General features: G+C 38.5%; 1 protein-coding gene across 5 annotated transcripts in view; it reads right to left on the bottom strand.

Annotated features, from left to right (window-relative positions):
• Positions 1 to 23185, bottom strand: part of SPATA17 (spermatogenesis associated 17) — a 265096-nt gene that overhangs the window by 26562 nt on the left and 215349 nt on the right. For 2 of the 5 annotated variants that reach the window (XM_005216791.5, XM_010813106.4), the window contains 2 exons: positions 7234 to 7316; positions 3071 to 3377 (listed from right to left, as the gene is read on the bottom strand). In XM_005216791.5, coding sequence (XP_005216848.1) covers positions 7236 to 7316 — 81 coding nt within the window. In that variant the 3' untranslated portion in view covers positions 3071 to 3377; positions 7234 to 7235. The other 3 variants (XM_002693949.6, XR_009490826.1, XM_059875664.1) reach the window with 2 other exon arrangements.

Below are 23185 nucleotides of genomic sequence, written 5' to 3'. Positions count from 1 at the left end.
ATCAAACACTAGGTCTTGCTAATTTCCTTGAGTAGCTCATATAGGGAATGTAGGAAAGAAAGTATATATAAGTTGATGAATTGATAGTTAAATAGTTTTTCAGAAGAAAAACTGCTTTTTCTTCTGCTTCCCCCAGTTATATTCTCTAATAAGATGCCATATCTCATTCTTCTTTCTCGTCAATGTGAAGTCATATTTGGTTCATCTGGATACCTCTATAGTTATCAGAAATGTATGTATGGGGTGGACAGGGGTGTGGAATGATGAAAAACGAATATATTACATAAATTGGCTACAGAGCACTTGAATCATTCAAGAGTTTGGGTATCAGTGAGACAGGTAAAACTGGCATTCTGAATCATGAAATACTTTGCAGTTCTCAAGAATGTATCAACAGCAGGAATTCTTTTTCTTGGGTGTAGTGTTATAACACAAGAGAGAGAGAGAGAAGGATAGAGAGGAAGGTAGTTCACTACAGGTGAAACTTGCAGACTGGAGCAGGCAATTCACAATTTTGTATTACCCACAGTTTTGCTTCTGAGTTTCCAGGACAGGTAACTTTGGAGCACTAAGGCTATGCAATAGCTCATAATCTAATGCTGAAAGTTATTTTAAAAGAATGGATTCCCTGAATATTGTGAGTACAAGTAGCACAATTATAGTAAGATTCCAGTCTCTTAAGATTATTATTAGAAAAGAACAGGAATTATTGATTCCATTACAATAAAGTAATAAATCCTATAAAAAAAGAAAAAAAAATAATCGGGGTAGAGTGAAACTAGGTTTAGTAAAGTTAGAAACCATCACAACAAGAGGCCAAGTTATACACTCCCCACTTACCAATAACATCCTGTTTTTTTCTTTCATCAGTGGCTTCTAGAGTAAATGAAATTTGATAGTTGAATCATCCATTTTGTTATCTGGTACAAATTCAATGCAGGCTTCCCAGGTGGCGCTAGTGGTAAAGAATCTCCCTGCCCATGCAGGAGACATTAGAGATGTGACCCTGGGTTGGGAAGCTCCCCTGGAGGAGGGCACGGCAACCCACGCCAGTATTCTTGCCTGGAGAATCCCATGAACAGAGGAGCCTGACGGGCTACAGTCAATGGGGCCGCAAACAGTCAGACACGATGAAGCAATTTAGCATACCTGCACGCACAGACTCAATGCATAAAGTTTCAGAGGACTCTGATCTGTTCTGAATCTATCTACTTCTACTCAACTTCTTACACTTCACAGCATAAAATAATTCATAACATCCAATAACATATCTTTCTATTCTACTTCTATTCCCCTACCCCCAAATGTAGCAAATCTCTCCTTGCAATAAATGTCTTATTTTTAAAAGTTTGTTATTATTAACTTATTTGAGTTTTCTACAAACCTGTACTTATTATCAGAGAAGGCAATGGCACCCCACTCCAGTACTCTTGCCTGGAAAATCCCATGGACAGAGGAGCCTGGTAGGCTGCAGTCCATGGGGTCGCTGAGGGTTGGACCGACTTCACTTTCACTTTTCACTTTCATGCATTGGAGAAGGAAATGGCAACCCACTCCAGTGTTCTTGCCTGGAGAATCCCAGGGACGGTGGAGCCTGGTGGGCTGCCATCTATGGGGTCGCACAGAGTCGGACACGACTGAGGCGACTTAGCAGCAGCAGCAGCACTTATAATTCCCAATATATTTACCAAATTTGGCTCTAAATGAATGGTAACTGTTTTTTAAAAGAAAAGGATTGACAATGATTTTTTAAAAATGAATCTTTTTCAGATGTTGCTGTTGTTTGGTTGCTAAGTCATGTCTGACTCGTTGCAGCCCTATGGACTGCAGCACGCCAGGCTTCCCTGTCCTTCATTATCCCCCAGAGTTTGTTCAGATTCGTGTCCACTGAGTCACTGATGCTACCTAACCATCTCATCCTCTGCCACTTCCTTCTTCTGCCTTCAATCTTTCCCAGCATCAAGGTCTTTCCCAGTGAGTCAGTTCTTCACATGGTGGCCAAAGTACTGGAGCTTCAGCTTCAGCATCAGTCCTTCCAATGAATATTCAGGACTGATTTCCTTTAGGATGGACTGGTTTGCTCTTCTTGGTGTCCAAGGGACTCTCAAGAGTCTTCTTCAGCACAATTTTAAAGCATCAATTCCTTGGCACTCAGCCTTCTTTACATCCAACTCTCACATCCATACACGACTACTGGAAAAACCATAGCTTTGACTATATGGACCTTTGTTGGCAAAGTGATGTCTTTGCTTCTTAATCCTCTTCATATAAAACTTCACAAATTATAAGCTCTTACACAATACCTCATAAAACCAAACAGTTTAAAAAATTCTAGCTTAGACTATCATAATGAGAAGGGCAACATTACAGACTGAATCATAAGACTTGTCATGTAACTTTGAAGTAGGCAATGTTCAGACTTTTTCTAATTCTAGCAATTGTCTTACAAGTTCATGCTAAGGTTGGAATTAACAAATACTGGCCCAGGATCTCCAAAATACCTAGCAGATTGTTAATTGTTATTAAAGATTCAAAGGGCTAGGAGGAATACTCTAAAATTTCATAATCAAATGAATCAGATACTTGTTTTTCAATCAGAAGTCACTTACTAAGTGAAGACAATGAGCTGGATAGACGCTCACAAGCAGATGCTCCCTGTTCAGCAAAGAACTGCAAATGTCTTTTGTATCTGAGGGTGTCTACATGTCTGCTCCATGCTCACTGGTCTATGTCTACATGTCTCAAGTTCAACATCCCAGGAGGGTTCTAAGTGGTCTGACAAATCGCTGTTTCCCTCAGAGCACAGCCTTCATACCAAACTACTTTAAACCACTCATTCTTCAAACCATTTATCACTCACTCTTCATGCTAGCTGCCCTTTTTCTTGGGCTCCCAACACTGGCTCACCACTTGTGACTAGGGCAATGGTGTCAGGCCATTTCAGTGGAACCATTTATGGTACTTTTGGTCACCAGGGGTTATGGTTGTGACAGACATTCTCAGAGGTAAAAGACCCACTACACTATATATATATATTTTTTTTTTCTCACTGGAGTTAATTCATGAGTAGTCAGCTGTAAAATATTACATTTATTGAATCATCATAATTATGGTTTAAGTGTATTTTCTGTAGGATCCTCATTTGTATTTTCCTTTTAGACTTGGAGAGTTTTGAACGAACCAGAGATGGTTCCAATTAAGGGGAAGGGAGAGAACAGAGACAGAGACAGAGAGAATGGGAAACACTTCAGAGGCTGAGAGATTTGAGTCAAGGTTATTCAGGTGCCATCAAAGTAGAATCCAGGATTCCATGCAGTGGGGTCTTCTATTCAACACACTTCACACCATAATCTCATTTTTACATTTTGTCTTGTTGTCTAAAATCAAAACAGCAAAATCAAAAGAATAAACATAACAGGAGTTCTCAAATTCTCTATTTAAATATTCCTCACTTAGAGTTGGAGAAGGCAATGGCACCCCACTCCAGTACTCTTGCCTGGAAAATCCCATGGACGGAGGAGCCTGTGAGGCTGCAGTCCATGGGGTCGCTAAGAGTCGGGCACGACTGAGCGACTTCACTTTCACTTTTCACTTTCCTGCATTGGAGAAGGAAATGGCAGCCCACTCCAGTGTTCTTGCCTGGAGAATCCCAGGGACAGGGGAGCCTGGTGGGCTGCTGTCTATGGGGTCGCACAGAGTCGGACACGACTGAAGTGACTTAGCAGCAGCAGCACTTAGAGTTAAGCTCAGTTAAGGGTCTGAGCTGAACTGATCTGACTCATTTCTAAGCCTGCTAGAATCACCCTTTTCTCTGATCTCTGTCTACACCTCTGCAGGTCCTGGTCAACAGCATGGATGGTGTGTGCCCTTAGTCTCAGGGAGCACTCAGCCAGCCTGCCTGAGTCATAAAGGAACTACAGCAGAATGTCTTCCTAGAGGTAAGTGATTTGTTATATTATCTTTAGTCAAAGGATAAAAACACTACAGATGATTTTTGTTTTTTGTTTATCGCCAGTTCACTATAACTAAACTGAAAAGGCTTATGAATTCACATAGTGCCAACTTGAATGACCAGGTGCAGTAACTTTTCTTGTTGAAATAAAAATTTAACCCCAACAGGCACATACGTAGCTTCTATACCTGATTCTTACTCTCCCCTCATGTATCATCCTTTTTCCTTACACAGCTGCTGAGACCTTATTTCCTTTGGGGGGAAAAAATGGGATTTCACCCTTTTCCCAATTCAGGTACTAACTAAACTTCTTTTTCTTAGTGATTTGAGTCAAGCCCATGCCAAATTCTTATCAAAAGAGGAACCAAGTACACTGCTTTTCACACTAACAAATAATTCCATTAAAATACATCTCATATGGCCTCACAATTGCACTTTTTAGCAGAATGATAGCCTGGGCCAAAGCCCATCACAAAAAAAGACATGAGAAAAGTGAAAAGCTCATCACGCCAGAAAACTCACACTGAGGTTGGACTAACCAATGAGTTCATCTTATGGTGCTAATTTTTCTCCATTCTAGCCTTTAAAGAGATGCTTCCACCTGGAAAGATGAATGGAACTTAAAAGATGGTGGAGTGAGCTGATGGGATACAGTACCTTCTGATTTAGACAAAGGTGCCTTTTGGAAATTATCAAAGTTTCCAAAAGTAAGTGGTTACACAGAAAAATTAAAGAAATTAAATGGAATCATCCTAATCAGGGAGTAGATTTTAAAATATACGTGTAACATATGTGTGTTTAAAATCTAACCTCACTCTGAGCAATTTCAGAGGCTGAAGTCTTACTGCATTAATCATAATGGTTAGGTGTTGGCTCTGCTTATCCTAAACTCAGACAGGCTAAAAGGAAGGGAGATTAATCTGATAAAGGCATCAGTACTTCTAATCGGACTGATGGGAAAGTGTAATACGGGTGTATGAGATGAGACAATATTGGGTGAATTATAGCGAAGTGATGAACTACCTTGAAGCTGAAGCAATCAAATAGATAGCTCTCAAAATTACCAAGGCATCTTTATTCAACACTTCGGGACAAGTATTCCCAACTCAGCCTTCTTTACAAAGAGCAGAAGCACTTTGTTGTATTTGGTGAAATGAAATCTTAATAGAAGAGCATCAGCTAAGGCTGCTACCCATCACTTACCAAAATTAAATGCTAGATATTAATTTCCTTTCTAAGAGGAGGAGATGACATTTTGATATTATTTTCAATTCACAAAATAGTTAAAAATCCCAGAGAAGAGTGAATGAACAGTTTTTAAAAATGTCTCTCACATATTTGTGCATTGTGCACTCTTTTTAATTAAAAGGAATGTGAAACATTTGTTGCTCATCCTTGTCTTATAAATAATTTAGCAAGCCATTATTTTGTATTCAGAAAAAAAAAGATAATTGTCTATAAATTATTATGATTGAGTACAATAAAGTCAAGATATCTTGTAATTGGTAGGGAAGAGCAAGTAGTTCCTTCTGGAGTATTTTGTTTTGCTCCTGTCTGACTAGATAAAAATTTCAAAAAATGAGACCATAAAGAAATATCCCCCTAAAAGCTACCCCTAATCTCACTATCAAGAGATAACTACCGTTAACAGTTTTGCCTTACACAAAGGCATACATACATATGTAATATATAAATAAGCACATGCAATTCTGTTTTATATATATACATATACATTATATATATGTGTGATGTGTACACATACATGCATGCACATATATATATTTAATGAAATCAGACTACTCAGTTATCTTTGAATCCAGCTTTTCTTTTCTTAAAAATATATTGTAGGCATTTTTTCAAATTAATCGGGAAAGATCTATGTTAACATATTTAACAATGTCACAGTATTACATTTTATGTGTCTATCATTTAACTTTATACTAGTAAATGCTTCCCTGGTGGCTCAGATGGTAAAGAATTTGCCTGTAATGCAGGAGACTTGGGTTCGATCCCTGGGTTGGGAAGATCCCCTGGAGAAGGGAATGGCTACCCACTCCAGTATTTTGGCCTGGAGAATTCCATGGACAGAGGAGCCTGGTAGGCTACAGTCCATGGGGTCACAAAGAGTCAGACATGACTGAGTAACTTCACTCACATACCAGTGAATATTCAAGTTGTTTTCAACCTTGCCACTATGAACAGGATACATCTTTGATTTAAAACCTGAAGTCATACAAATATGAAAAATTTTATTTAGCCTACTTCATGCTGTGAAACATGAATACTAGACAAATACTCCAATGAGTAATGATACTTTATAAACCTTGAAACTGTAATCCCACTTGGCATTATATGTATGTTTTTCTATTAGCTCAGAATATTTCATATTTCCTCTAGTGTATTCCTTTGGAGGAGTCACAGAGTGGTTATTGCTCTCTGCATTTAACTATTGACTTCCGGTTGAAGCATCCAGTTATAAATGGGAGAGAGGAAACTAACTAAGTCTGAGGAACATAGTTGCTTGTATCTATTTTGTGTTCTTTCCAACAGACCACAGCCTTCCCCAGCTGTTCTTGGTGTGGGAGGACCCTGGGGAATTAACCAGCCTGATTCCACATTCCTGTCTCTTTGCTTCAACTGTAGTGCTCTATTCTGTCTTCATCCAATATCTCGTTTAACTTTGGCTGAAAATGTCAGAATACCTCTGATTAGGCTTCCTTCGACTGTAATCACTTCTGTACTCTAAAACACCTTAGATTAATTAAATGCAGTATTCATTGAGAGTTTATTTTGTGATCTTGAATTTTATGTGGCGATCTATGTTCTCTAGTCTGCAAACTGCTCATCAGAGACCCAAGATGCTATTTACTTGAAATTCCCTGAAGGTACCTCGCAATTTAAATAACACATATTGAATATAGTATTTTAAACAATACTGTACCATACAGTAATGAGAAATATTTTAGGTTGTGGATACCATCAATACTTTCTCGTTGTATTATGTAAAACTATTTATCTACTGTTTTAATTAATTTAAAGAGGAAGGTCCTTCAGGTATTAGTTCTACTTTGAATTTATTTTGAAGAGATTTGAAATACAAAATCCATGATTTTCAAATGTTGAAAACCATTAGACTAGAATGAAAGTAATATATGGAGCTGTATTTCATAAATTATAGTAGCGTGGTTTTTTAAATGCTTCATAGTTAAGTCAATCTCATTTGATTTTTTATATTATTTACTATAGTAGTTTTTGAAGTACCTTTTAGTAAAAATGCATACCTTTATACAATTTGTCCAGCTTTTGAATACATTTTTCCATATTTTGAGAAGAGATCAAATGATGGCAATACAGTTTGGAAATCCTAGGAGGAAAAAGATCAACAATTACCAAATAGGTCTTAACTGATTTACAGTATTTTGTTATAATTTATATTAAACTGCTAGATAGATATCATCTAACTGCACAGCAAACCTCCCATCACATCCACACACACACACAAAAAACAAAATTAGCAGTTAATTTTTATTAGTTGAAAGCCAGATACATGAAGCTTTCTTAAGCACATAGTTTTGTTCTGTTTTTTAAGTTTTTAAGACTGCGTGGATCACAACAAACTGTGGGAAATTCTTAATAAGATGGGAATACCAGACCACCTTACCTGTCTCCTGAGAAACCTGTGTGCAGGTCAAGCAGCAACAGTTAGAACTGAACACTGAACAACTGACTGGTTGAAAACTGGGAAAGAAGTATGACAAGGCAGTATACTGTCACCCTATTTAACTTATATGCAGAGTACATCAGATGAAATGCCGGGCTGGAAGCATCACAAGCTGGAATCAAGATTGCCAGGAGAAATATCAACAACCTCAGATATGCAGATATGATATCATTATGTGTATATGGCCGGAAGCAAAGAGGAACTAAAGGGCCTCTTGATGAAGGTGAAAGAGAAGAGTGAAAAAGCTGGCTTAAAACTCAACAGTCATGAAACTAAGATCATGGCATCCAGTGCCATCATCTCATGGCAAACAGAAGGAGAAAAAGTAAAAACAGGGACAGATTTTATTTTCTTGGGCTCCAAAATCACTGCAGATGGTGACTGCAGCCATGAAATTAAAAGATGCTAGCTCCTTGGAAGGAAAGCTATGACAAGCCTAGAGAGTGCATTAAAAAGCAGAGATATCACTTTGCCAACAAAGGTCTACATAGTCAAAGCTATGGTTTTTCTAGTAGTCATGTACAGATATGAGAAAAAAAAAAAGTGAAAATATTAGTCACTCAGTTGTGTCTTATTCTTTGTGACCCCATGGGCTGTGGCCTGCCAGGAATGTTCCATGGAATTCTCCAGGCAAGAATACTGGAGTGGGTAGCCATTCCCTACTCCAGAGGATCTTTCCAACCCAGGGATCAAACCCAGTCTTCTGCATTGCAGACAGATTCTTTACCATCTGAGCCACCAGGGAAGCCCATGGATGTGAGAGTTGGACCATAAAGAAGACTGAGCACTGAAGAATTGATGCTTTCTAACTGTGGTGCTGCAGAAGACTCTTGAGAGTCCCTTGGACAGCAAGGAGATTAAACCAGTCAATCCTAAAGGAAATCAACCCTGAACATTCATTGGAAGGACTGATGCTGAAGATGAAGCTCCAATACTTTGGCTAGCTGTTGTAAAGAGCTGACTTATTGGAAAAGATCCTATTGCTGGGAAAGACTGAAGGCAGGAGGAGAAGGGAGTGACAGAGGATGAGATGGTTGGACAGTATTACAGACTCAATGGACATAAGTTTGAGCAAACTCCGGGAGATAGTGAAGGACAGGGAAGCCTGGCGTGCTGCAGTCCATCAGGTCACAAAGAGCTGGACATGATTTAGTGACTAAACAACAACAGCCAAATAACAGTGTTGTGATAGTTTCACATGCACAGCAAAGTGACTCAGCCACACATATACATACATCCATTCTCCACCAAATTTCCCTCCCTTCAGGCTGCCACATAACATTGAGCAGAGTCCCCTGTACAGTAGGACCTTGTTCATTATCCATTTTAATATACCAGTGTGTACATGTCCATACCAAACTCCCTAACTCTCCCTTCCGGTAACCATAAGTTCATTCTCTAAGCCTGTGAGTCAAATACATAGTTTTTAAGAGTTGTAGATGACAGCCTGGAGAACTTCTGAGCAACACAAGGCATGGGCCCCTGTCTGCATAGAGCTCACAGTCTACATGTTTTACCTTGACCTGGACAATGGTGGATTTAGCTCCTTTGGTGACACAATTTTTCTTCTGCATTTCCCCTCAATGAATTGTCTCTAGCAAAACCTCTGTTTACTGAACATGTTACTTCTCAGTCTTTATACTTAGAGATGCCTCCACCTCAACAGCTTTATCTCTGTATCCTCATGGTTCATTCCTCCCTTTCATCACATCCCTGTTCAAAGAGACCTTTCGTGACTACCTGCACATAAAACAATACCCCTGAAACGCTCTATTATTTTAAATGGTCCTATTTTCTTCATAGCTATTACTACTCTTTAATACTGTATGTTTATTTTGTGTCCTGCATGAGATTATAAGCTTCATTCGGGGAAGTGCCCTGTTTTGTGCAAAAGAGTATTTGCTGACTGAATGAATGAAAAGGGAAGGGTGTTACATCCAAATACTTAAAACAGAGGGACACTTGCGGTAAGTATCACAGAACTGATTCACACAAATGCTGAGGAAGTGCGGAAGGAAGAGAGGACAAATCATTTTTTGTTGAGTAACCAGAGAAGCAGCATTTGACTGAGAACAGAAACGAATGCTTTTCAGGCATGTTAAACTGGCAGTCATTAGAGAGGTGAAACACTAAATGGACAGTGGATTTTGTAAGTAAGTGGTCAGACCATATAAAAGCATATGTTTCTCCTTTGCAAAGGATGTTTATCCTCAATGGAAATGATTCGGGGTAATTTTATTTAAGAAAACCTCCGAAGGAAGGACCTCTGCCCAGGGTCGACCTCTTTAGAGGGTTCCTGCATTCCAAACATACAGAAAATAAGTGTATTAAAGAATATGCAGGAACCTTTGTCACTAGTGATCTGGCTCTCCCCTCTGGCACAATAGAGCCCCAACTCTAAGTATCGACTTCTATGAGTAACGCTATTCAGGCCCCAGGGAAAAGCCCCACATCTGTTGCTTTGTGTTTATGGAACAAAAGCGACTAAGCCCAAGAGACATGAAGGACAAGAGGTTGTAACAGACACTGCTTTAAAGTATGAAAAAAATCTGCGTGACAAAAATGCTTAAGTAAAAGACAAATTCATTAGTTTGAGCAAAATCCTTCCTTTTGGATAGCATGAACGCAACAGAACTTTATATAATGAAGTATTATTTTCTTGGGGTGCTGAAATCCATATTCTGGCTTTCTTTCTATTTGATACTGTGATTCTAGGGGCACTCAGTAATCGACGTAGCATTTGCAAGAGTAGCACATGACACAGAGGGTATATTTTGAGATAGTAAGTAATTCATATTACTTTTAAACTTGAATGTCTGAGGGTAGGCATATGCGTGAAGCATTACTGTGATTTTTTACCGTTAGCAATGATGAATCCTGAAGACGAGAATAATGAACAACTTGTTCTATAAATATTTATGTGCAACAATAATCTAGGTTTCAAGACAGTAAATGAAAAGGTTAGTTTTGTGCAAATGATCTTAAACTTTTGATAATTGTAGCTATGTTTTTAATATATATTTTTATAACTGTATTTATATATTTAGTTTTGGCTGTGCTGGGTCTTCCTTGCTGCACAGGCTTTTCTCTGGTTTTGGAGAGTGGCGGCTACTCTCAGTTGCGGTGATTGGGCTTCACGTTGCGGTGGCTTCTCCTGTTGTGGAGCGCAGGCTCTAGGGCATGTTAGCTTCAGTAGCTGTAGCACATGGGCTCAGCGGCTGCCGTTCCAGGGCTCTAGAACTCAGGCTCAACAGTTGTTCTATTAGCAGCTCTGCGGCATGCAGGATCTTCCAGGACCAGGGATTGAACGCATGTTGCCTTCATTGGCAGGTGGATTCTTTATCACTGAGCCACCAGGGAAGCCACAGCTATGTTTTTTATCTTATTATAACAAACAATTTTTGTTATTTAAAATGTTTATTTCTAATTTTTTCCTCTTTAAAAAAAATGAAATATAATTGATTTATAATACTCTATCAGTTTTAGGTATACAGCATGCTGCTACTGCTGCTGCTAAGTCACTTCAGTAGTGTCCAACTCTGTGCGACCCCATAGACGGCAGCCACCAGGCTCCCCTGTCTCTGGGATTCTCCAGACAAGAACACTGGAGTGGGTTGCCATTTCCTTCTCCAATGCATGAAAGTGAAAAGTGAAAGTGAAGTCGCTCAGTCGTGTCCGACTCTCAGCGACCCCATGGACTGCAGCCTACCAGGCTCCTCCGTCCATGGGATTTTCCAGGCGAGAGTACTGGAGTGGGGTGTCATCGCCTTCTCCATACAGCATAGTGATTCAGTATTTATACAGATTATACTCCATTAAAAGTTATTATAAGATACTGAGTATAATTCCATGTGCTATACCATATATCCTGTTGCTTATCTGTTTTACAATAGTATTTAGTGTCTCTTGATTCTATACTCCTAGTTTTCCCCTCTCCTTCCCTCTCCCCTTTAGCAACCGGTGGTCGTTTTCTCCATCTGTAAGTCTGTTTTTGTTTTGCGCATACTTTTTTTGTATTATTTTTAGCTTATGCATATAAATGATACCATATAGTATTTTTCTTTTACTGTCTGATATCCATTAGAAATACATTTCTACATGAAATGAGGAACATTAGAGAATAAATAGATGAAGGGAAAGATCTTAATTAATCTTACAAATAACAGTCTTGTTCAAAATAATAACAACAACAATGTAATCAGTGATTATAGCTTATGGATAAGATAAATAAATGACAACAATATTATAGGGAATGGGAGGGAGGAGCTGGGAATAATCTGTTAAAAGGTAGGTGAACTGCCCATGAAATAATATAGTGTTATTTGAAAGTGGACTTGGATTAGTCATAAATGTATATTCCAAACTCTAGAGTAACCACTAAAAAAAATTTTTTTAAGAAGTAGAATTGATGTGCTAAGAGGAGAAAAAAATGAAATCATATAAATGCTAAATTAAAACTAGCAAAGCCAGAAAGAGTGGAAGGCAAAACCAAAACAAAAAACCAACAAAGAACAAGGTAATGAATGGAAAACAGATATAAATACATAGATATTAATCCAATTATATTAATATCACTTTAAGTGTGATTTTAAATATACTAATAAATAGTATATTTAAATAAACTAATAAAAGGCAGTTACTGTGGATACAAAACAAGACCCAACTATATAGTGGGTACATGAAACCTGTATGCTGTGCTTAGTCACTCAGTCATGTCCGACTCTTTGTGACCCTTTGGACTGCAGCCCACCAGGCTCTTCTGTCCATGGGATTTTTCAGGCAAGAATACTGGAGTGGGTTGCCATTTCCATCTGAGCTATCAGGGAAGCCCATATGAAACCTACTTTAAATTAAAAAAAAAAAAACAGATTAAAAGTGAAGGGATGGAGAAAGATATACCATCTAACATTAATTAAAAGAAAGTTGAAGTAGACACATTAATTTCAGACAAAACAGACTTCACGATGAGAATTATCTGGAATAAAGACAGGCATTACATGATAAAGGGGTCAATTCTGGAAGAAGACATAACTGTCCTTAATGTGTATGTACCTAACAACAGAGCATCAAAATATATGAAGTAAAAACTAATAGAACTGCAAGAAACGATAGACAAATTCGCTACTGTAATTGGAGTCTTCAATACCGCTTTATAAATAACTGACAGACCCAGCAGGCAGAACATCAGTAAGGATACAATTGAACTGAACAGCACCGTCACTCAACTGGATGTAACTGGCATTTATAGACTTCTTCATCCAACAATAACCACACACTCTTCTCAAGCTCTCATGGACTATTCACCGAGATAGGCCACATTCTGAGCCATAAATCGTACCTCAACAATTTCAAAACAGTAGACATCATACAAAGTATGCTTTTAGACCATGATGAAATTAAACTGAAAATTAATACCAAAAAGACAGTGTAAAATTTCTGGGTATATTTGGAGATTAAATAACACACTACTAAATAGTATATAGTCAAAGAAAAAAAAAGTCAAGAAAAAAATATTTTGAGTTAAAACTAAAATACAACCTGTCAAAATTTGTGGGATGCAGCAAAAGCAGTGTCTAGAGGGAAATTTATAACAGTGAAGTCATTGAGTAGAGAAGATGAAAGATCTCGAGTCATTAACCTAAGCTTCCACTTAGAAACTAGAAGCTAGTTTCTAGGAAACTAGGAAAAGCGTAGATTAAACCCAAAGAAAGCCAAAGAAAATAAAATCAGAGTCGAATCTGAAAACAGGAAATCAATAGAAAAAAAATCAGCAAAACAAAAACTAGTTCTTTCAACAAGTGACAAATACCTAGTCAGGCTAAGAAAAAAGAAAGAAGATACGACTTACAAATATTAGAAATGAAAGCTGAACCATCACTACTGATCCCACAACATTAAAAGGATAATAAAGGAATGTTATGAACAACTCTGTTCATAAATTTGATAACTTAGGTGAAATGGACCAGTCAAGGAAGTCACAGTCTACTAAAACTCAAACAGGAGAAATAATCTGAATAGGTCTATATTTATTTGTAAAAAATGAATAAATAATTAAAAACTTTCCAAAACAGGCCCAGATGATTTCACTGGTGAATGATACCAAACAAAGAAGAAACGATACCAATTCTTTGTAATTCCTTTCAGAGTACAGAAGCACGGGAAGCACTTTCTAATTCATTCTGCTTCATCATCTATAAAACGGAGATATCTTGCACGATTGGTATGAGGATTAAATAGGATAAAACACTTGGCATTTGCCATTAGTTTCTTCCTCTGCCTTTCATTCAAGGGTAAAAATCTGCTCATATTCTATCCACCATGTGCTTTTAAAAGTTAAATAAACTCCATTTACACATATGAGAGACTGATTATGGTACAATAATGTAGTGAAACAGGACTGAAAGAATTTTGATCATATCTTCCATCAGTAAAAATATTTAAAGCATCTTCAATATATTTTGGAGAAGGCAATGGCACCCCACTCCAGTACTCCTGCCTGGAAAATCCCGTGGACAGAGGAGCCTGGTAGGCTGCAGTCCATGGGGTCGCACAGAGTCGGACGTGACTGAGCGACTTCACTTTCACTTTTCACTTTCATGCATTGGAGAAGGAAATGGCAACCCACTCCAGTGTTCTTGCCTGGAGAATCCCAGGGACAGGGGAGCCTGGTGGGCTGCTGTCTATGGGGTCGCACAGAGTCAGACACGACTGAAGCAACTTAGCAGCAGCAATATATTTTGGTTATCTGTTTGAAATTATATATGTGTAAATACAATGTGAAATAGACATACAAATGTGATAAAAATAAATAGAAGCTGTAATATTTTCTTCCTTCATTCCTTTGGATATTTTTGTGTACTTAGTTCTGGGTCCTTCTAATATAATGAGTGAGAAAATAATGAATTCTGTGATATACTTTAACCTGTATGTTGCACTAACATTTGAACATCTACAGTGTATCAGCACCCTGCTACATAGCTTCCAACTAACGGTAAAACAAAGGGCTTCCCTGGTGGCTCAGCAGTAAAGAATATGCCTGCAATGTAAGAGACCTGGGTTCAATCCCTGAGTCTGGAAGATGCCCTGGAGAAAGAAATGGCAACCCACTCCAGTATTCTCGCCTGGGAAATCCCATGGACAGAGGAGCCAGGCAGGCTAAAGCCCATGGGGTTACAAAGAGTCGGACATGACTTCGCAACTAAACAACAGTGGTAACCAAAACTTAGCTGTGTCTTCCCAGGATCCCTCACAGGGAAGTGGGAGAGCCAGACAATAGGCATTGAGAGTTGTGTAGATAAACAAGGAGTGACTCTTCAAGTACCTGTACTTTACATCCCGTAATAGAAAATCTTTCACAAATTCTTTATCATTCTTATTTTATTTGAAACCCTACTTTCTATTGAAAGTGAAAGTTGCTCAGTCCTATCTGACTCTTTGTGACCCCATGGACTATAGAGTCCATGGAATTCTCCAGGCCAGAATACTGGAGTGGGTAGCCTTTCCCTTCTCCAGTGGATCTTCCCAACCCAGGGATCAAACCCAGGTCTCCTGCATTGCAAGCAGATTCTTTACCAGCTGAGCCACAGGGAAGCCCACTTTCTTACCTGGCCCTATTGAACCAATGACTGTTATCTCTGATACAGAAAGAGCTGGATTCGCCATTAAGTCAGCTTTGTTCAGTCGCTAAGTCATGTTCAACTCTTTGTGACCCCATGGACTGCAGCACGCCAGGTTCCCTGTCCTTCACTATCTCCCAGAGTTTGCTCAGACTCATGTCCATTGAGTCGGTGATGCCATCCAACCAGCTTTGGTTTCAGAAAAAATCGGGTGCTGGTTCTCATTTGTTTATAATATGCCTCAAATATATAAAACAGACCACCCTGCCCTGGGAAACTATTTATTAGTTCAAGAAACCACCAGCACAACACTTGTGCATTGTCACTTTTGAAATGGGGGGTGAGGGACGGCTTTTCTGAAAAATAACCTCATCAAGGAAAAACACTGGGGATGTAATTCTAAATCCTGCCACAGCCCTTGCTTGCCAGAGCAGACAGCTTTTGCCATTAGGATGCCCAGCCAAACACAAATAATCCACTGCCAAAATGAGCTCCTTGGGACAATTTAGGACTCTTTGGAAGTGAACGGCTCTTTGAGCTGGAATGCAGCCCAGGTCCATTTTCAAACCCAAGTCAAAATGACAAAGAGCAAATTTCCTGGGCCACTCACCCTCAAAGTGTAAGATTACTTTAGGTTGGCAGCTGTGCTGTTTATCTAGTTATTTAAGGCTTTTCATCAGATACTCACAACCAGCTTCAATGTTGGTAAGCAGGGCAGAGCTGATACACTAAAGTAGAAAAAACCTCCAAGATTAAAAGGGAAGGATGGAAACCAAAGGTTATGCACACATTGGTCAGCTTAAAATATTCTTTTTACATATTCATATTGCAAAGATTTTCCTTAGAGCTAAACACACACACACACACACAGAAAAAAGGAGAATGGCAAGAACTTTCAGCTGACTAGACAATACAGGAAAATATTTCCTGAAAGAGACCACAGTTAAGTCTGGGTAGTACTTGGGATTTTCCATAGTCTATAAACAAGAGTTTATTGGCAGGTTGAAAGATCACCCAGAATTATTCCTGCATGAAAAGTCTGTGATGGCCCGAACATCTCCATTGTTTTGACAAAGAACATTCGTGCAATGGCTAAGAGTTCTAAGAGTTACTCTTTTTTTTTTCTGTTCACTATGAGTTTTCAGAAAGACATCCCAAAACAGTCTCTATTATTGTGCTCTTTTCAGCTCCCTTGTTTAGGATTTATTAAGTATTCATTCAATTAAATCATTTGTATATGTTTCCAAACAGCTTTTAGCTGAGTTGACAATACAACATCAATCTGAACCTAGAAAGGTAACCAAGTTCATCTGTCTGTTATGTCATGCTAGGAGTCTCACCGAGGGTATTTGTAAGGGTTCTTTGAGAACTTTAGGAGTTCTGTTCTGAGGCGGGTTCACTTTGGAGCTAAGCTGCCAGGGTGCTTGTTTCCTTGTTTGAAAGACAGAGATGAAATGATATAAAAATAATGACAGCCCACTCACAGGGCTGTTATTAGGATTACAAGAGTGCATGCTGCTGCTGCTGCTGTTAAGTCGCTTCAGTCATGTCAGACTCTGTGCGACCCCAGAGACGGCAGCCCACCAGGCTTCCCCATCCCTGGGACTCTCCAGGCAAGAACACTGGAGTGGGTTGCCATTTCCTTCTCCAATGCATGAAAGTGAAAAGTGAAAGTGAAGTCGCTCAGTCATGTCCGACTCTTCGAGACCCCATGGACTACAGCCTACCAGGCTCCTCCATCCATGGGATTTTCCAGGCAAGAGTACTGGAGTGGGGTGCCATTGCCTTCTCCAACAAGAGTGCATAGGTAGGTTTAAAGATCCCTCAGTCATGTCTGACTCTTTGCGACCCCATAGACTGTAGCTCGCTAGGCTCCTCTGTCCATGGAATTCTCCAGGCAAGAATACTGGAGTGGGTTGCCATTTCCTTCTCCATTAGGCTTACATGGGTTCATATTTACAAAGCAATTAAAACACTGTCTGGTATATAGCAAGTACTCAGTGTTAGCTATTTTCAGATAAGAAACTCTCAAAAACCCTTTAACTTTTATAAAAAGTAGTTGTGGAAAAATAACCCTAAACAGTTGCTTATTCAAAGGTCATTTATCTTTGGCTTCAGCGTGCATATTCTTATTTATAAGTAGGTACATCTAAATTCTAAAGTTGTATATTTGAGTTACTTTTAATTCTTTTTCCATTTTTATATGTTTCTTTTCCTTAACAGTTTTATCTTGTTCTTATTTAGTGCACGCTCCTTTCCCACCTTGATTATTAATGCTGAAGTGGGAAATGGTAGGCCAATATGTAAACTGAAGGGCCAATAATGGGATTTCTTGTTCGACTTTTCCATCGTGTTATGGGGTATATGGATTACAGCCATAGTAAAAGAGATACAGGACATAAAGATATATAAGAAGTAATAGGCCTAGATGCAGAAATATGGATGTACAGATAAAATGCGGCCTTAACAATTTAATTTCAACTATAAACAATAAGAACCTCATCTAAATAAAGTCACTGAAATGGAACACCCAACTGGAGACAATGTTGTAGTTAAAATCATCTGTAGCCTGTAAGTTGTTTTAATAACAGAGCTAATGAATGGTGTCAGGGTAGGAGGTTCCAGTAACATAACTTTCAAACACAACGGTAGCCCATTTTAAGTAGTGAAGTGCAGGTAGTGTCCGACTCTTTGCAATCGCATGGACTATAGCTTGCCAGGCTCCTCTGTCCATGGAATTCTTGAGGCAAGAATACTAGAGTGGGTAGCCACTCCCTTCTCTAGGGGATCTGAAGTAGAAGGAACCTAAAGTAGAAGGAATGCTTCCACTTTAAATGCAAGGAACGCTATATGGGACCGGCTCTAAAGGGAATGTTTAGGCTTCCACCCAGTTAGTGTGCCGGAGAATATGCTGCAAAAATGTTCCAAGATGATATTACAATGGCTTAAAGAGAACCACTTAAGTGGGGAATACAACTGAAGCCAGAATTGTGACATTATATGCCTAAATACTAAGGGCTTCCCTTGTGGCTCAGCTGGTAAAGATTCTGCCTGCAATGTGGGAGACCTGGGTTCATTCCCTGGGTTGGAAAGATCCCTTAGAGAAGGGAACAGGCTACCCACTCCAGTATTCTGGCCTAGAGAATTCCATGGAGTGTACAGTCACTTGGGATCGCAAAGAGTCAGACATGACTGAGGGGCTTTCACTTTCTAAATTCTAAGAGTTTTTGTAGGAAAGGAACTGAGTGCCTGTCTCTAAGTAACTAGATATTCTAAGAAAGATCTCAACAGTGGAAATAATTTCTAAAAGACAGGACACATTGCATTCACAGTTCTACTCCAAAGTTTTGGGGGTTTTTTGGGTCATTATGTCCTATGTGACTCTTTTGCAACCCCATGGACTGTAGCCTGCCAGGCTCCTCTGTCCATGGGATCCTCCAGGCAAGAATACTGGAGTGGGTTGCCATTCTCTTCTCCAGGGGATCTTCCCAACCCAGGGATCCAACCCACATCTCCTGCATTGCAGGCGGATTCTTTACCACTAAGCCACCGTGGAAGCCACTCCGAGGGTTTAGCTGGAACAAAATAGGGGCTTGAAAAGTATTACTTGACTGAAGGAATGACTGAATGATGGATAAACAGACTTTGGCCCTGGGGAAATCAGGCACCGTGGCCTGGTTGTATATGAACAGAGCTCCACTAATTCACTTCAACAGACACTGTCATATCCCAGTGCTGGAGTCACACAGCGTGAATGGACACCACCCCGGCTCCCAGGGATCAGGTGTGCAAGTCAGCCGCTGAATGGGGCCTCACCCATACCTTCTCATTTCCACTCATGCATTTACACCCCTTGAGAAGCACTGTCCAAGAGACATTTGGAGAAATAAAGAAGACTATTAATAATGATTACCTATTTCTCTCATTGATTCCACAAATGGTGTCTCATGTCAAAAAAGTAATTGGCTAGGAAAAATTCACATAGAAATAATTCTTGATTCATTGTCTGGGGAAGTGGCAGCTGGAAAAATTTTTTAAGATGGCAATAACTAACTTTAGTCAAGGTCCAGTGTTTCTTTGTTTTTTATTTAATTGTGGGCTCCAGTGAGAAAACAGTGATCCTCCTTCAAGAGGAGTACTAAGAGAAAATATCTTTTCCTCCACTTTTCTTGAAATTGTTCACATCTAAATTTTTGTGATGGAATTTATTATTATTTCTTGGTTAGGTGGAGGGGGAGGACCCTGCATCCCTTGTGTTGTTGTTCATTTTCTAATTACCTCCTGAAAAAGCAAAACATCCTGAAACAATACAATGGGTAATTTAAAAGGCATAGCTAGCTAAAATGAAGGGTAATTTTCTACTTATTTTAATGACTTTGAAAATACAAATTGTAGCCTTGAAATAAACTAGTAATCAGATCTTAAAATAAAAAAGTAATATTGCCTTGCCTTCATAAAAGCCAGTTTATCTCCTGTATACCATTTTCATCAAACAGTGTTTTCTACTTGTTGGTTTATTCTTTTACTGTGAGAAAGTGTGTGATAATGTGGGGTAGAAAAATCAAGAAATTAGTCTCACAGCAGGCAGCCTGCTAACAACACCATTTTCATCTTATCCTTCAAGCAGTGGCAGAAAACATATTAATTGCAGTTTAATTTATGCACCAAATATTTCATTTTAATTATACTTAATTTTTGTCAAGCTATAAAAATGTCAAGAGTTCTGACACAGTTTTTTTCTTACAAGATTTTTTAAATGAAAGAATTAAAACCAAATGCTGTTTCTGAAAGAAATTATGAAAGATTTCTAATTACTGCTTATGTTCTTGAAAAATTGCTAATCTACTAGCCCCAAAATAACATCAGGGAACATGTGAACTTGACACTTTATTACTCAATATTTGTAATTCTTAATAATACACATGCATCATTTATGTGGTGGAATTCTCACAGGAAGATTTTTTTGTTTGTAATTATAGGATATATCACTAACTATCATTGAATGGTGAATTTTCTTCATAGAAATGTTTTTGTGAATTACTCTCAAGAAAACTAAGATGAGAATGAATGAAACTGATTGCTGCTGATACACCACATTGAAGTAAAGGATATTTAGCATTAACAGAAGTGGAAAGAAAAATGTCAAACCACCAGAGCTAAACAGTATTAATTATATTCAGAAAATATTTATTAAGCTCTTACTAGGTGCAAATCCTACCCAAACATTAAGCCTCATATAAAAATGCTACCTCCTCCTGGAAATCCTTGCCTCTTAAGATGCAAATTACATCTGTCAGGTACTGAATGCTTTTGGTGTGAGAACATCTTTCTCACAACCCTCTTATGTTCTCTGTTTTGTGACAGTAATTCTGCTCCACATTTTATCTCCCCACTACATGATAAGGTTTCTGGGGGTAGGACCCAGGCTCTCTGTGTTTATATCCTCCATCTATCACATCCAAAAAATACTTGAAAATGAAAACCTACCAGTATGAATAAAATGTTCTGGGTATTATGTTTTGGGAAGTAACATTATGTTTTGGGAAGCCTCTCTATAAAATTTGTGTAACCTGTATCATTTGAAATTATTCAGACAACTTCTAGTTTTAAAATGGCGGAGTACTGAATTTCTTGCCTTATTTTACATTTTCAGAAATGGTACCCCCAAACACAGAGAACTATACAAATCTACAAAACTCCATCTTTCATGAAATCAGGAGACAACAAAGACCTCAAATTGTAACTTATGCTGAGAAACAGATAAAGGGTGGTGAAAGTGAAGGGTTAGTCAGTCAGTCGTGTCTGACTCTGCAATTCCATGGACTGTAGCCCTCTGTCCGTGGAATTCTCCAGGCAAGAATACTGGAGTGGGTAGCTATTCCCATCTCCAGGGGATCTTCCCAACCCAGGGCCTGAACCAGAGTCTCCTGCCTTGCAGCAATTCTTTACCATTGAGTCACCAGGGAAGCCCCACAAAGGGTGGTATCAGACCTAAAAGGAATAGAGAGGAGACACACTTTCTGTCTGGAGAGGGGGATATCCTTGCAATGCCATCCTACTCTTCCTTCCTATACCCGGACCCTTCAGGTACTGAAATCATCAGACATCTCAGAAGGCAGAGGTGAAGCACAGGCTTGGCTCAAAGTCTCTATATAGAACACTTAACTATTATTACAATTTTTTTCAACTAATATTTATTTAATACTGTATTAATTATTTCTTGATGCATAAAAAATGACCACAAATTCAGAGGCTAAAATCAACACACATGTATTATCTGTCAGTTTCTGGGGGCCAAGAATCTGGACATGGCTTAACTCAGTCTCTCTCCCCAAGTTCCCCCTAAGGAACCTCCCTTCCTATCTCCTCCTGGGTTCGGATGGTTTGTTTTCTGAGGGAAAACGTTGAAAAACAAAAACTGAAGCATTCAGGCATAGTAGAGGACAAGGGTTAGGCACCATACTGAGACGTAAGCAGAAGTCTTCATACTGAATGGTGAGAACACCCTTCTACTCCCTAGCCTGTTCCTAGCTCCCAACTCCCAAGCACTCTTGGCAGGGATTAGAGAACTGTTATTGGGGAAACTATCTGGCCATAAGTATTGGCCCCTCCACAGATGGTCACCTCTACAGTGAAAGCCAATTCAGTGCCTCGTTTTAAAATAGGAATGAACAGCCAAAGATCAAAAGATGTTTGAGAAAAGCCTCCAACCTAAAAGACAGAAAGATCAACAACAACTAAACAATTTAGATGAGCTTCAGACAATGAAAGAAGAACCAAATATTGCTAAAATCTAAAACATACATTATAAAAGACATTAATCAGAAAGGATATTGCATCCATTAAGCAAGTATAGGATGCTGGGTTTTTTAAATTAAAAAGATAAGTGAATTAATAATGTGAAAGGAGAAAAAAACAAGTTGATAGAAAAAAATTTGAATTTAACACCAAGGAACTTTCCCAGAAAGTAAAACAAAGGACAATAATATGAAAATGGGAGATACAAGATTTTTTTTTTAAAGTTGAGGGTAAAGGTAGAGAATTTGATCTCTGACTACAGGAGCTACAATAAACAGAATCGGAGAAAACAAAGAGAAAAGAATTGGAAAAGAATGCAGGAAAAATTCCCCAAAGCAGAAAGACAGATGGCAATGGCTTAAAATAAAGACACCTTTCAACTTAAAAATTCTGTATCTAATCAATATCAATTATGTGTGAGATTGAATTTTCAGAAATAAAAATTATACTGAGAGGCTGTTACAGGGCATGGGGAAATCTGACAAGAGGTGTGAAGAAAAGTGAAAGGGGGAAAAGACAATGGTTAATGCCAAGAAAAACAAGAGTAGTACAAGTAAGAAATATCTTAGAACACTTCTCAGTTTAATAGGAAACAATCTTTCTATAGTCAAAAAAGTAAAGTTTGATAATTTGCTGACTCAAAACTTAGAATTACATTCCAAGAAAACATGGAGATGATAGCATGAAACACCCAACTTCTCATCTTCTATAGTTGAAGATCAGTGACTATCATCTAAAACTGATAAATCAAGAAATAGCATATTATTTAGCTAGAAGATTAAAGAATTGAAAGTGGTGATCTCTAGAAAGAAGGACTGGACAGGAAGAATGGGAGGAGTGGGTCAGGAGTATTCCAGACACTGCATTATAAATGTCTATTCCACTTGAACTCTGTACATGTTTTACTTTGATATAAAGTTACAACAATTAGTGCACCAAAGTGTTTACTCTTCTCTTAGAATTAAGTTTCCTTTATACTTGGACAATTATTTATGACTTACATTCTTCTCAGTCATTGCTGCCCCATTATGATCAATTATATACAATACCTAACTATATTTATCTGAAAAACTTAAAGGTATGATTTCTCATATGTGG

This window comes from Bos taurus, chromosome 16, assembly GCF_002263795.3.
Source record: "Bos taurus isolate L1 Dominette 01449 registration number 42190680 breed Hereford chromosome 16, ARS-UCD2.0, whole genome shotgun sequence".
NCBI classification, from domain to species: Eukaryota; Metazoa; Chordata; class Mammalia; order Artiodactyla; family Bovidae; genus Bos; species Bos taurus.
The sequence above is the reverse complement of the archived record's forward strand: the minus strand, read 5'-3'. Positions and strand labels throughout refer to the sequence as shown.